Source organism: Neoarius graeffei, chromosome 6 (assembly GCF_027579695.1).
Source record: "Neoarius graeffei isolate fNeoGra1 chromosome 6, fNeoGra1.pri, whole genome shotgun sequence".
NCBI lineage: Eukaryota > Metazoa > Chordata > Actinopteri > Siluriformes > Ariidae > Neoarius > Neoarius graeffei.
Window position 1 is genome coordinate 42,430,052 of NC_083574.1, and position 15,510 is coordinate 42,445,561.

A 15,510-nucleotide genomic window follows, 5' to 3' on the forward strand; every position below is an offset into this window, starting at 1 on the left:
ACCATTTTTACTGTTAGAACTTTGTACATGTACACTGGATTGACAGAACATTGAATACAGTCGATCAGAATCAGCATTGGGAAGTTACTGCCCTGTTCTTAACTTTTTGTAAAATCTATTGTTCCACTGAATGTGTGTAGCATAATAATAATAATAATAATAATAATAATAATGCTGGCTTTTTTCGTGGTATATCAGATATATTCCATTCAGCTACTTGTCTTCGACTCGTTCAATATCATGCTAGCTGAATGGAATCTCATCTCATTATCTCTAGCCGCTTTATCCTGTTCTACAGGGTTGCAGGCAAGCTGGAGCCTATCCCAGCTGACTACGGGCGAAAGGCGGGGTACACCCTGGACAAGTCGCCAGGTTGACAGGGCTGACACATAGACACAGACAACCATTCACACCTATGGTCAATTTAGAGTCACCAGTTAACCTAACCTGCATGTCTTTGGACTGTGGGGGAAACCGGAGCACCCGGAGGAAACCCACGCGGACACGGGGAGAACATGCAAACTCCGCACAGAAAGGCCCTCGCCGCCCACGGGGCTTGAACCCGGACCTTCTTGCTGTGAGGCGACAGCGCTAACCACTACACCACCGTGCTGCCCGCTGAATGGAATATATCTGATATACCATTCAAAGCCAGCCAATATTATTTATTCTATCCACATTCACTGGATATGAGCAATCGCGTGGACAGAATAAAACAGTTATTCCACTCAATCTTGTTGTACATGGCTTATAGCCAACTCGGCGCCATGTGCCTCGTCGGCTATCGGCTCATATACGACTCGATTTCGTGGAATAACTTAATTGTCTTGTGCATGTTCTCAACCAGAAGCAAAGTTACAGCATTTAAAAGTTAGGATATCCCTAAAAGTGAAAAAGGACAAATGGAGGAACATTGTGGATAATTTGACAGCTGGTAGATTATTACGCCCACCAACTTTGGAGGAGAAGGTTATGTTTTTGCCTCTATTTGTTTGTCTGTCTGTTCCCAACCCAACTCAAAAAGTACTGAATGGATTTTGATGAAATTGTAAGGAAAGGTGGGCCATGGGCCAAGGAACAGCTGTTTAGATTGTGATGCAAATCCAAATATGTGGCTTGGCAGAGGTGTGCACTCTACCGAGTACCCTTCTAGTGACAAACTGTATTGATTTAATTCAAGTCCAATTCAGCAGGATATGAAGCTTTTGAAAGATCAAAAGTTCATTGTGTAAGGAAATCACACTTAGCTAGCAAGACCTGAAGCGTTTTTAGCTGTTGATAAACTCCGTAATTAGTTTAATCTTTGCAGGAAGTTGGCCTGCGCAAGATTTAAGTGTAAATAAAATTAAATTAAACATTTCCAGGTTGTTTTGGTAAAACGTGTTATACGCAGAAAGCTCAATTTGTAGAAATTCAGAACTTGCTTTTCTCTGCTTTTTTCCTCCAGAATTCAGCCACAATGACAATCCAACAAACCACCACACAAAGACAAATGATAAAACAGAAAACATTTTTAACTGGATGGCCCTTGTCAGTCCCCCCGTCAAGCCACTTCCCTTTATTTCTCATTTATACATCACTGAGTGCAAACACCATTAGACTCCTCATTATGGTCAAACATTTCTTCCTTCAGTTATCTTTCAACACCACCTGTTTTTTTTGTGGACTTCTCTACTCCCTTCCTTCACTCCTCTCTCATTTTGTCATCCCCAGGCACCACTCGATATCCAAGTGTTTTCCTTCCAGGAGTTTCCTCAGAGGAATATGTTCGGTACTGAAAGTCAGAAGAATGGCATGCTGCTCAGAAAGGATGTGCATCATGCCATGGGTTTTTCCCAGGGACAAACCAACACTGGAAGCAGCAGTGCAACAGCAATAAACATCTGCCAGATATGATTTTTATTTATTTATTTTTTATTGATCCAACACCCACTTAAAATATAAACTCAATTACACTCACTGGCCACTTTAAAACTTGTTCTTAATTCTAAGATTCCTGTTCTTGGCTGCAGAAGTGGAACCTAACGTGGTGATCTGCTGTTGCATGCAGAGATGCTTTTCTGCTCACCACGGTTGTAAAGAGTGATTATACGAGTTACTATATCCTTCCTGGCAGCTCAAACCAATCTGGCCATTTTCCTCGGACCTCTTATCAACGAGGTGTTTGTTTCCACCCAGAACTGTTGCTCACTCACCCAGTGTTTTTTGTTTTTCGCACCATTCTCTCGGTGTAAACTCTAGAGACTGTTGTATGTGAAAACCCCAGGGGATCAGCAATTTCTGAAATACTCAAACCAGTCCATCTGGCTCAAACCAACACCCATGTATGTTAGACCCACACTACCGTTCAAAAGTTTGGGGTCACTTTGAAATGTCCTTATTTTTGAAAGAAAAGCACTGTTCTTTTCAATGAAGATCACTTTAAACTAATCAGAAATCCACTCTATCCATTGCTAATGTGGTAAATGACTATTCTAGCTGCAAATGTCTGGGTTTTGGTGCAATATCTACATAGGTATATAGAGGCCCATTTCCAGCAACTCTCACTCCAGTGTTCTAATGGTACAATGTGTTTGCTCATTGCCTCAGAAGGCTAATGGATGATTAGAAAACCCTTGTACAATCATGTTAGCACAGCTGAAAACAGTTGAGCTCTTTAGAGAAGCTATAAAACTGACCTTCCTTTGAGCAGATTGAGTTTCTGGAGCATCACATTTGTGGGGTCAATTAAATGCTCAGAAAAATGTCTTGACTATATTTTTTCATTTTACAACTTATGGTGGTAAACAAAAGTGTGACTTTTCATGGAAAACACAATTGTCTGGGTGACCCCAAACTTTTGAACGGTAGTGTAGTTACTGAATGTGTGGAAGCATGTAACTTTCAAACAGCTTGATCAGACTGTAACATTCACTGTTTGAGAAAAATCACATGGAGTTACCAGAGTTTTAGACATCTTTAGGCTAGGGTTTTAGCCTAACAATATGAACTAATTCCTGCTAAATCTCTATCAGTGCTTATAACAGCCAACTAGATAGAGATGGTGATTAAAGTCACAGTAATTTACGCTAGCTGTTACAAACAGGGACGTCTTGTCATCATACCGGTCAGAGATGGGTGGAGACGAATGTATGTGCAGAAGATATTTATTAATAAAAGTGCAATCAGGCAAGCAGTCCAAATCAGCAGGCATAAATCAGAAACAATAAACAAGCAGTAGGTCAGGTGAGGCACAAACAGAATATCATAGGTACAGACAACGGTGGAATCAAACGACTAAGAAACCAGGCAATCAAAACAACGCACAGCTCGGTATGACTTCGCAACCCGAGTTAGTCTTTGGAGTCCTTATACTTTTGCGCTGATTGCACCTTAATCCAGTGCCGGTGTGAGCCATTATTAGCGCGCACATGAATCAGTTTGCAGCGTGCGCCGTCCAAAGCACACGCGAGAGTCAGCCAACGCACGCCGGTGTGACAGTACCCTATAGATCCAGAACGATAAGAGATAGAAAAAGTTGCGCCCTGCTGCCCTGAACAAAAAAAACTGATTGGAAAAAACATCATGATAATTGACAAAGTTAAATGATTGGAAAAAAAAAAAAATCCCATTTTTCATGGATCATTCCGGTTCGGTGATCCGGATCAGCACCAAAAGTCATAGCAATGCAATTCAGGTATTCTTCATGTAAAATTTGGTGATGACTGGTTGAAAACTGAGGGAGAAATAGCATCCTGATGGATGATGCATAGTGGTGTAGTAGTTAGCACTGTTGCCACACAGCAAGAAGGTTCTGGGTTCGAGCCCAGTGGCCGGCGAGGGCCTTTCTGTGTGGAGTTTGCATGTTCTCTCCGTGTCTGTGTGGGGTTCCTCCAGGTGCTCCGGTTTCCCCCACAGTCCAAAAGACATGCAGGTTAGGTTAATCGGTGGCTCTAAATTGACTGTAGGTGTGCATGGTTGTGTGTCAGCCCTGTGATGACTTGGCGACTTGTCCAGGGTGTACCCTGCCTCTCGCCCATAGTCAGCTGGGATAGGCTCCAGCTTGCCCATGACTTTGTACAGGATATGAGAAAAGTGGTTACGGATAATGACTGGATGGATAGAAATGGAGAGATGGAAAATGGATTCTTTTACCATGTTATGAGTTGTCATTGTGTAGTTTGTCCACCAGAGGGCACACTGCAACTACACTGTTGGCAACACGGGTGTTTGGAACACCATAATTCACAACAATCAGTTGACCCAAGCAGAGTTGAGCTGAGTAGCAACTGCATTTCAAACAGATGAAGGCGCTCAGCTATAAAAGTCATATATAAATGTACAAATAATTTTTTTAGTTTTAACTGAATTTTTTGTACAGTTCCTATATGAATAAATGAAATACTTTTAGGATACTTTAAATAGTTATATGCTATACTTGAGTGATGAAGTTGGATAAACCCCTTTTTTATTCATTTCTTTTTTTAAAATTAAGTCGACTATACCTTGAAAACACATAACTAATAAATGTGCATGTTTCCAGACAATAGTCTGGATAGTACTGTATAGTACCAGTTAAAAGTTTGGACAACCCAACTCATTCATAGTTGTTGTTTATTTATTTCTACCATTTTCTACACTGTAGAACAAATACTGAAGCTGTCAAAACTAAGAAATAAAAAAAAAAAAAAAGTTTCATATTTTAGATTCTTCAAAGTTTCCAGCGTTTACCTTGATGACTATTTGCACACTATCGGCATTATCTTAACCAGCTTCATGAGGTAGTCACCTGGAATGCTTTTCAATTAACAGGTGCCTCGTCAAAAGTTAATTAGTGCAATTTCTTGCCTTCTTAATGCGTTTGAGATCAAACAGTAAATAATAAAAACACAGTAAATATCCCTATTCCACTACTGTAGTAATCCATGTCAAGAACCGCTCAACTAAGTAAAGAGAAACGACATCCATCATTACTTTAAGACATGAAGTATCTTAATTAATAAAGAAAAAAATTGAAATAGTACTGTATGTAGGCTTAAAGTAATTCTATTGTGTACATAGTTCAAAATGCCCCCCCCCAAGTACGTATTTAGGCCTGCTTGGTTATTCACAATATTTTAATACATTTGTATTTGAATGAAGACATGTTTGTCTCCTCCCACCCCTTGAGGGGTGTGTATCAGTCAATAATACTGGTTACTCGAGATCACAGAGCTTTTTTTTTTTCCCCCCTGATGGAGTTGTTAAACTGGCTTCTTACCTAATATGATCTTTGCAAATAACCTAGGCATGACTGTATTTAATAAATAAATAAATAGTTACATATTGTTTTAGTTTAAAGAAAAAAAAAAAGAAAAAGGTTTTATAAAGTCAAGGCATCCAAATGTGTTATAGACAGAAAACTATTTTTCCATCATATTTGGCTGTTTGCCAGAATTCAGCCACCGTGACCTGAAACAGATTAATAAATCACATGCAAGTATCGACAACATGACAAGTAGTACTCTTAATAAATTGCATGCATCATGAGGCGTTATGTTTCCTTCTGTCTGTTAGCTCAATTCACCCTTGTGTCGATAAATAAAATGTGAAACGGGACATGAGAAGTTCATAGAACAGACCGAGTGTGGCAGCTGCTGAGCCGACGAAGCGAACATATGTTTGCTTGGAACACAAAGCACTGACTCTTCATGCAGAAAGGACATTTTTCCAGTGAAGCAGGAAAACAAAATGACAAGACTTCTAGCACCATCTTCTGGATTTATGAGTCATTAAAAGGGCCAAATCAAAGCCATTTCCAATAAATGTAGCTGCTCTGAATGAACTGCTTCAAAATAATTTAAGGTTCTGACTGCGAAGTTGAATTCTGGGTCAAATGTTCGATTTCTATTGCTGTTGGAGTTTCGAGATGCTTCGCTGCTACACACATCGTGTTTCCTGTGTGTGAATATTTTGCAGAGATAAAAAGCGTCTTGCATTTTACGATTCTGGAGATTGCCGAAGCAAGTGAGCAACAATATCACGTGATTGCCGTGGGGCGTGTCTGACCTACTTTTAACCAAAACACGTTGCCGTGGGCAAACATTGCAGACTTGGCTCTTCCACCACGTAAAAGCCAACGGAAAAAGAATAGGAAAACCTGCCTAGTGAGTGCAACTGCAAGATAGAGATAACTGCAAGATAAATGACGTAATTTTTCTGGACAGGTAACTAAATCATTCTAGCTAGTGCTTAGCTAGCTTAGCAGTAGAATGCATGGGCTCGACTCCACGGTAGCGAGTATGGACTCGTACACCTAATGTTTTGATCTTACAGAGAAAGAAATGAGAACACAAAAGCAGTAACAGAGAAAAGATAGTCGTCTTTTGTTTCACAGATCTAGTCACGAATTTCAACCACAAATTACATCCCTGCGACTAAAAACTCTCAGGGGTTGATGCGGAGTCATGATGTTTTCCACGTGTTATCTTGGTGTGACGCAATTCCATAATTATGTTAGTTAGTGGGCGGCACGGTGGTGTAGTGGTTAGCGCTGTCGCCTCACAGCAAGAAGGTCCTGGGTTCGAGCCCCGGGGCCGGCGAGGGCCTTTCTGTGTGGAGTTTGCATGTTCTCCCCGTGTCCGCGTGGGTTTCCTCCGGGTGCTCCGGTTTCCCCCACAGTCCAAAGACATGCAGGTTAGGTTAACCGGTGACTCTAAATTGAGCATAGGTGTGAATGTGAGTGTGAATGGTTGTCTGTGTCTATGTGTCAGCCCTGTGATGACCTGGCGACTTGTCCAGGGTGTACCCCGCCTTTCGCCCGTAGTCAGCTGGGATAGGCTCCAGCTTGCCTGCGACCCTGTAGAAGGATAAAGCGGCTAGAGATAATGAGATGAGATGTTAGTTAGTTCAAGCTCCTTGCGTTTGGCCATCTCCCTAGGGCCGTACTGTTTCAAGAGGTAGGAAAATGGTTCCAAAATGGAGGAAAGCGACCCTCAGCACATCAAAATGATCACATCTTGTCTGCATGATACTGTTCTTGTGAGACAGTGATTGTGCATGGCATTTTCCTATCAATAAATAAATAACACTATTGAAAATTTCAGATGACTTTGTAGTCAGTACCTTTAAAGTATACTGACAGACAAGTGAGAAAAGCAAAAACTCTTGTGTGTATTGTAATATCCAGTGCTTTTGTGTGCATTAAATGGATCTGGATGAAAGTTTTCTTGCAATAGGGCCTTCCACCGTCTCAGATTACATATTTACCACAAACCAGGGCATGTGGCCACAAGCCGGAACCTCCTCCCTCACTCGTATCCGAATGAAAGTATGTTTGTTTTGCTGCATATTAACAAAAAAATAAATAAAATAATAATTGCTTGACCATACATAGTCATTTTGATCTAGATTGCTTCAGTGTCAATTATGGATCTTGAAAAAGAAATAATTTTCAGACGAAAAAGAAACAAAAACACTGCTGTAGTTAGACTGGATTAGGATATTCCTTTTCCCCCCCCACTCCAGCTAACTGTTAACACACCACTGTCAATTTCACTACCGTTCTCTTACCTTGACGATTTTGACCACGACAGGATTACGATCTTAAAAGTCTACAATTTATCCAAATCCAATAGCCACGCTTATAGTAAAGTCCACTTTGAAGACTAGAGTCCATTACAAACAGCAAGCTTGTCCCCAGAAGACAAGTGTCAGTGCTCCAGTCAGTACAGCCGAGGCGATAACCCTAACAAGTCCTAATTCATGCTCGCCAACAATCCCAGAAAGCCATGCTGCTTCTTGAGCTGAATAGCACAATCGAGTCCATTGTTTGAGGCTTAGGAGAAGAATCCTGTTCAACACTGCATGACTTTTCCTGAACTCAGCTGCTTTTTTGTTGAGAAAGTCATGACACCACAATACATCCTTGGCTAGGCATTCAGTCATGTGTTTTAAGTTTTATGAGGATTTTTTTTTTAGTCTGAGCCACTTTATTTTCAACAGTAACAAAAATGTGACAGCCACTACACACGTGACAGGACAATATTTCAACCACCACCAACAACCAACCGTGTTGTGCATGCTACAGACTCACACCGTTCAGAAATACGCTTGAACCTTCATGACAAAGGAGCCGTTTTATTTACGTATGCAAGACTATTTTATGATCAAATATTTATCCTAAACACTACACGGTGTCAGAAGCACAAAGCTAAAACAAAGCTCTCACTGAAACCAGCAAGCACAGAGATACAGAAGGTGCTAATGCCGCATCGTTCAAACAGGACTGTGATTTGTACACTTCGCTTGCATGAATATTCATGAATCTATCTTCAGTAACCATTTTATCCTGGTCAGGGATCCAGAGCCCTCACGCCCCACATCATGCCTCACTGGGCATGATGTGGGACTATAGCTTGGATGGGACACCCGTCAATTGCAGGGAAACAGGTTTTGATTCCAACCTCAAGGCAATTTAGAAATCGCCAATCCAACAACCATGTTTTGGGATGGTTCGAGGAACCCTGAGAACCTGGAGGAAACACAGACGGACACGGATAGAATGTAAAATACTTTAACCTGAGTTACTGGGACCCTGGGGCTATGAGGCAGCGACGCTATTCACTGCCTCACCATGCCAGTCACTTGCCAGATGTCGTCAGAAGTAGTACAATTAGGAGTGGAATAAAGCAAACAAGGCTGCACAGTATAAACATTACCATCATACCATGTGACGTTAGCCTTTGCAAAACTGGTTGCATATGTTGCCATATATTTATAAAGTGTGCTAATACAGAGAAAATTTGCAGCCATGCACCAAGTTAACTCCAGAGAAAAGCAATTGGTTGAGTAAGATTTATTATTGAACATAATTCAATCATTTCAATATTTGGCATATTATGTAAATGTGTGCAGTAATATACTGGCTATTTACTGAAGCCATAGATCTTTTTATTTTTAAAACTTTCTTTACAGGACACATCTGAATAAAAGTGATGCGTTTTTGACTTTACCGATTTCATTTTTAATTAAACCTGCTCATTTCAAGTCAACACAATTTAAAGTAGTAACTAGAAGGACACTCTGTAGAGAACGTATACCTCCACCAAGCCACATTAAAAATAAATAAATTAAAAAAATCAATTGAACCTAGGGTAATACTAAAGCTGTACACCAAATTTAATCAAAATCCATTCACTACTTTGAGTTATGTTGGGAAAAGACAAAAAAAAAAAAAAAATTTAAAAAATCCTGGATCCACATATCTGGATCCGTATCAAAATCTAATCAATTGTTCCTTTGCCAATGGCTCACCTTTCCTCCGAAATTTCACCCAAAGCCATTCACTACTTTGAGTTATGTTATGTTGGGAACAGACAAAAAACAAAAATCCTGGACCTGCATACATATCTAGATCCTGAATCCACGTCCATATCTGGAGCTGTATCAAAATTTAATCAATTGTTCCTCGGCTCACCTTTCCTCCAAATTTCATCAAAATCTGTTCCCTACTTTGAGTTATGTTGGGAACAGACCAAAAAAAAAAAAAAAAAAAATCCTGGCTCTGCATACATATCTGGATCCGTGTCAAAATCTAATTAATTGTTCCTTGGCCAATGGCCCACCTTTCCTCCAAATTTCATCAAAAGCCATTCACTACTTTCTGAATTATGTAATGTTGGGAACAGACAAAAAACAAAAATCCTGGATCTGCATACATATCCAGATTTGCATCAAAATCTAAATCAATTTGTTCCTTGACCAATGGCTCACCTTTCCTCCAAGTTTCATCAAAATCTGTTCCCTACTTTGAGTTATGTTGGGAACAGACTAACAAAAAAAAAAACAGGTGTTACATCGGAGACAGACAAATGGACATGAAAAAGACCCTCCTCCGACAAAGTTGACAGAGGTAACTATAATAATTCTCATAAACGTGGGTTGTAATTTCCACTACAGAATGTAAAATAATCATATACCACTTTGAGAACCAAGTCTACAATAAAAGTTCTGTTGTGCACGTATACTATCAGGGTCTCCGTGGAGTTCAGGTGCTCCAGATGAACCACAGCATGCATCCATGTTTACAACCATGCAGAATGATCCACAAAGTCAAATCAAGGGTTCTCCAGTGTGTCTTCAATAACAAAATGCAAAGCAGAGCAGTTTTTGTTTTGTTTGATCCCATCCCGTGCGGGGTCGCAGGGGGCAAGCTGGAGCCTATTCCAGCTGACCATGGGCGAGAGGCAGGGTACACCCTGGACAAGGGTGACACACACAGTCAAGTCAAGTTTATTTGCGTAGCACTTTTAACAATAAACATTGTCACAAAGCAGCTTTACAGAATTTGAATGACTTAAAACTTGAGCTAATTTTATCCCTAATGAGCACGCCTGTGGCGACGGTGGCAAGGAAAAACTCCCTCAGACGACATGAGGAAGAAACCAGACTCAAAAGGGAACCCATCCTCATTTGGGCAATAACACACATTCACACTTGGTCAATTTAGAGCCACCAATTAACCTAACCTGCATGTCTTTGGACTATAGGAGGAAACCCACGCAGACACAGGGAGAACATGCAAACTCCAGACAGAAAGGTTCTCATCAGCTGCTGGGTTTGAACCCAGAACCTTCTTGCTATGAGGCAACAGTGCTAACCACTACACCACCCCAAAAGGATGAGCAGTTACAGATAAAACAAAGACAATTAACCAAACCTGCATATCTTTGGCCTGTGAGAGGAAACCCACACAGACAGAACATGCAAACTCCAAACAGAAAGGTCCTCATCAGCTGCTGGGTTTGAACCCCAAACCTTCTTGCAGTGAGGCAACAGTGCTAACCACTACACCACTGTGCCACCCCACAGGATAAGCATTTACAGATAAAACAAAATTAAATTAACCTAACCTGCATATCTTTGGACTGTGGGAGGAAACCCACACAGACACTGGGAGAACATATGCAAACTCTACACAGAAAGGCCCCTGTCTGGTGCTGGGCTCGAACCCAGAACCTTCTTGCAGTGAGGCAACAGTGCTAACCACTGTGCCGCCCCACAGGATAAAACAAACAAACAATTAATTAACCTGCATATATTTGGACTGGGCGGCACAGTGGTGTAGTGGTTAGCGCTGTCACCTCACAGCAAGAAGGTCCTGGGTTCGAGCCCCGGGGCCGGCGAGGGCCTTTCTGTGTGGAGTTTGCATGTTCTCCCCGTGTCCGCGTGGGTTTCTTCCGGGTGCTCCGGTTTCCCCCACAGTCCAAAGACATGCAGGTTACGTTAACTGGTGACTCTAAATTGACCGTAGGTGTGAATGTGAGTGTGAATGGTTGTCTGTGTCTATGTGTCAGCCCTGTGATGACCTGGCGACTTGTCCAGGGTGTACCCCGCCTTTCACCCGTAGTCAGCTGGGATAGGCTCCAGCTTGCCTGCGACCCTGTAGAAGGATAAAGCGGCTAGAGATATTTGGACTGTGGGAGGAAACCCACACAGACAGAACATGCAAACTCTACACAGAAAGGCCCTCGTCGGCTGCTGGGTTCGAACCCAGAACCTTCTTGCTGTGAAGCAACAGTGCCACCAAAGTGGAGCAGTACAGCTGCAATATGATAATAGGAGTGTGCAGAAGAGCAACCCATGACCAGTATGAACTTGCCTGCAACACATTCCTGGAGCCAGAAAGAAAATCCCAAAGGATATGTTGGATCTAGTCCATGCTTGCATAATCAGAGCCAGGTGTGAGCAGGTGTAGTATGAGGTCAAAGCACAGATCTCTCACTGACTGTGTCTATTTTAAAGCTATAAAAGGTCATCACTGACCGTAATCCTGTCTGTCTCCTATCCAGTTCATAATCCTGGTGTCCCCCTGGCCGTTAGCAGTCACACTGAACTCACCCGTCTCCTCTTCAGACTGTTCCTGTGACCCTCCGCTCCTCGCTTTCCTCCTGAAGGCGGTTCTCCTGAAGTCTCCCATGGCTTTCTCAGACCGCTCCAACATTGAAAAGCTGGATCCTCGTTAGAAGAAGAGCAGTTCGAGTCTCCAAAGCAACACGCATGCGTTTATTCCCAGTGTCTCGCCCCTGGGGTTCTGCACAGGGACTGTAATGCAACAATGTCCTGCAAATGTGTCAAGTACAAACAGAGCGCCGCACTTTAAAGAGTTCATCCGGTTACCACGGTAATCACCTTAACCGCTACAAAGCCCCGCCCACCGCACGCAGCGATTGGTCGCTATGTTTTCTCCCCCTAGGAGTAGCCAATAGAAAACGGTTTCCTTATGAAAACTTAACAAAGCACAAAAGACACATCAGTTATCTCATATCTCATCTGGTGGAAAGTCTTGGCACAGTTTTCTCGAAATGGTTGTCTGAAGTAGGCTTTTAAGACCAAAGACAGACTTAGACAGACTTAGACAGAAATCTATAATTCAAAGTCACCTGAAGTAATGAAGCACAAGATTTTTTCCCCCCCACTTATTTACATGTACTCACTGAGGAGAGTGAATTACTGGAATTTAAACTGTCACACATGACTGAAAGCTTGTCCTGTCTTGTCTTGACTACAAATGCGTATAAACTGCATTTTCTTTCTTTCTTTTTTTGAAGCAGCACTACCTCAGAGGTGGTGTAGTGGTTAGCACTGTTGCCTCACAGCAAGAAGGTTCTGGGTTCAAACCCAGCAGCTGAGGAGGGCCTTTCTGTGTAGAGTTTGCATTGCATGTTCTGTCTGTGTGGGTTTCCTCCCAAAGATAAAGGTTAATTGTTTGTTTTATCTGTAACTGCTTATCCCCTGCAGTGGTTAGCACTGTCGCCTCACGGCAAGAAGATTCTGGGTTCGAGCCCAGCGGCCAACGGGGGCCTTTCTGTGTGGAGTTTGCATGTTCTCCCCATGTCTGCGTGGGTTTGCTCCGGTTTCCCCAAGACATGCAGGTTAGGCTAATTGGTGGCTCTAAATTGACCATAGGTGTGAATGGTCAGCCCTGTGGTGACCTGGCGACTTGTCCAGGGTGTACCCCGCTTCTCACCCATAGTCAGTTGGGATAGGCTCCAGCTTGCTTGCAACCCTGTAGAACAGGATAAGAGACTACAGATAATGGATGGATGCTTATCCTGTGTGTGGGGCAAGCTGGAGCCTATCCCAGCTGACTATGGGCAAGAGGCAGAGTAGCTCATTCACACTCACGGTCAATTTAGAGCCGCCAATTAACCTAACCTGCATATCTTTGGACTGTGGGAAGAAACCCACACAGACACGGGGAGAACATGCAAACTCCAGACAGAAAGGCCCTCGTCAGCCACTGGGTTCAAACCCAGAACCTTCTTGCTGTGAGGCGAAAGTGCTAACCACTACACCACCATGCTGCTGGTTAGGTTAATTGACGGCTCTAAATTGACCATGAGTGCGAATGGTTGTTTGTGTCTCTATGTGTATGTCAGCCCTGTGATGAGCTGGTGACTTGTCCAGGGTGTACCCTGTCTCTCACTCATGGTCAGCTGGGATAGGCTCCAGCTTGCCCCCCGCAACCCTGCACGGGATAAGCGGTTACAGATAAAACAAACTATCTCAGGGGTTTGAGAATGACCAAGAAAGTTAAAAAGAAACCTCCATAATGTGCTAGTCATCACAAGCTGTGGCCTGACAAACAGTCTGGTCCAACTAGTTGTTACATTACAGGCATTTAGCAGACACTCTTATCCAGAGCGATGTACAACATACCCAGAGCAGTCAAGGGTTAGGTGCCTTGCTCAAGGGCATTTCAGCCATTCCTGCTGGTCTAGGGACTCAAACCAGCAACCTTTTTGTCCCAAAACTGCTTCTCTAACCTTTAGGCCATGGCTTCCCCCGGGATACCATTTGACATCTGTTTGCTTTGTGGTTCCTTTAAATGAAGTTTGTAAGACAAAGCTTTGTTCATTTTAGGAAGAAAAAAAAAAAACATCATATACAGCGTCATCACTGCCAAACCATGTTTGGTTAACTTGGCCAGAACTGCAGCAATAGGGTGGCCAGTTCCTTTCTGCACGCTCACACACATTCACACCTATGGGCAATTTAGAGTAGCCAATTAACCTAGCTGCATGTCTTTGGATTGTGGGGGAAATCGGACCACCCAGAGGAAACCCACGCAGACACAGAGAGAACATGCAAACTCCACACAGAAAGGCCCCCATCAACCACTGGGCTCAAACCTAGAACCTTCTTGCTGTGAGGCGACAGTGCTAACCACTACAACACCGTGCCGCCCATCATACGCACCGACCTAGTTAAATGCTTATTACATGAACATTAAAATACTTTACAGACAAGACTTTACAAAAGACATATTATGTCCTTTCTAGTCCAGCTTTTAACTAGAAGGGCACTCGGTAGAGTGCATACCTCTGATAAGCCACATATTAGAATATCCAGATGTTTACTAATCTGAGATGTGGATCCAAGCCCTGTGATGACCTGGCGACTTGTCCAGGGTGTACCCCACCTTTTGCCCGTAGTCAGCTGGGATAGGCTCCAGCTTGCCTGCGACCCTGTAGAACAGGATAAAGCGGCTAGAGATAATGAGATGAGATGAGATGAGATGTGGATCCATATATGTATATGCCTACTGAATATACAGCTTTATGCTGATGATATTAAAATCTGGATCAACATCAAAGTCATATTACTTGAACCGAGGATAATACTAAAGCTGTACACCAAATTTCATCAAAATCTGTTTACTACTTTTTGAGTTACTTTCTTTCTTTCTTCTTCTCATGGGGCACCACTGATGATATTTTATAGTCCATCATTAGTGTGTCCAGGGCATGAGTTACTTTGGGAACAGACAAAAAAAAAAAAGTCCTGGAGCCACATACATATCTGGATTTGCATCACAATCTAATCGGTTGTTCCTTGGCCCATGGTGCACCTCTCCTCCAAATTTCATCAAAATATGTTCTTTACTTATTGAGTTACGTTTGGAAGAGGCAAACAAACAAACAGAGGCGAAAACAAAACTCACACCACTGTTCAAACGTCCAACTTTTTCTGACCAGCTAGCCTGCCAGTTACCAAAACACGGGCTGGCCTGGTGAAACTGGGTCATTGTGTGTCATCTTTACGGTACTAGCTACCATGTTACATCATAGACAGGTACAATTTTTAAGAAAATAACAGAGCTCCGAAATTCCCGAAGGCTTTTTAAAATCTTGTATGCACAAAATGATAAATTGTGTACTATTTAAAAAAAAACATCACCTTTTGGGACTTTAGCGGCCCTGTATTAAGGCAATAAGAAAAGTTTAAACATTGACCAATTTAATCAGGTAATAAGTAAGCCAGACTACCTTGCTAGTTAGTCCATGAATTTTAAACATCCACACTTTAACGATAGCCTGTACACAAACATATGGTTTGGGATCTAATATAAACATTTTTTTTTACAAGTCCACAAAAGTCATATTGTATTTGCCAGTGACAATAAATAATACAACCTAAGATGCAGCAACCACATTTATCACAGAATTAGATTTTGCATATTTAGACATCTAGCACTATTGCTTATTT

General features: G+C 42.2%; 1 protein-coding gene across 1 annotated transcript in view; it reads right to left on the reverse strand.

Annotated features, from left to right (window-relative positions):
- Positions 1-12,152, reverse strand: part of fgd4a (FYVE, RhoGEF and PH domain containing 4a) — a 178,736-nt gene extending 166,584 nt beyond the window's left edge. The window contains exon 1 of the mRNA XM_060923681.1: positions 11,860-12,152. Coding sequence (XP_060779664.1) covers positions 11,860-11,962 — 103 coding nt within the window. The 5' untranslated portion in view covers positions 11,963-12,152. The remainder of the gene's footprint in view (positions 1-11,859) is intronic.
- Between the last annotated feature and the right edge of the window lie 3,358 nt (positions 12,153-15,510).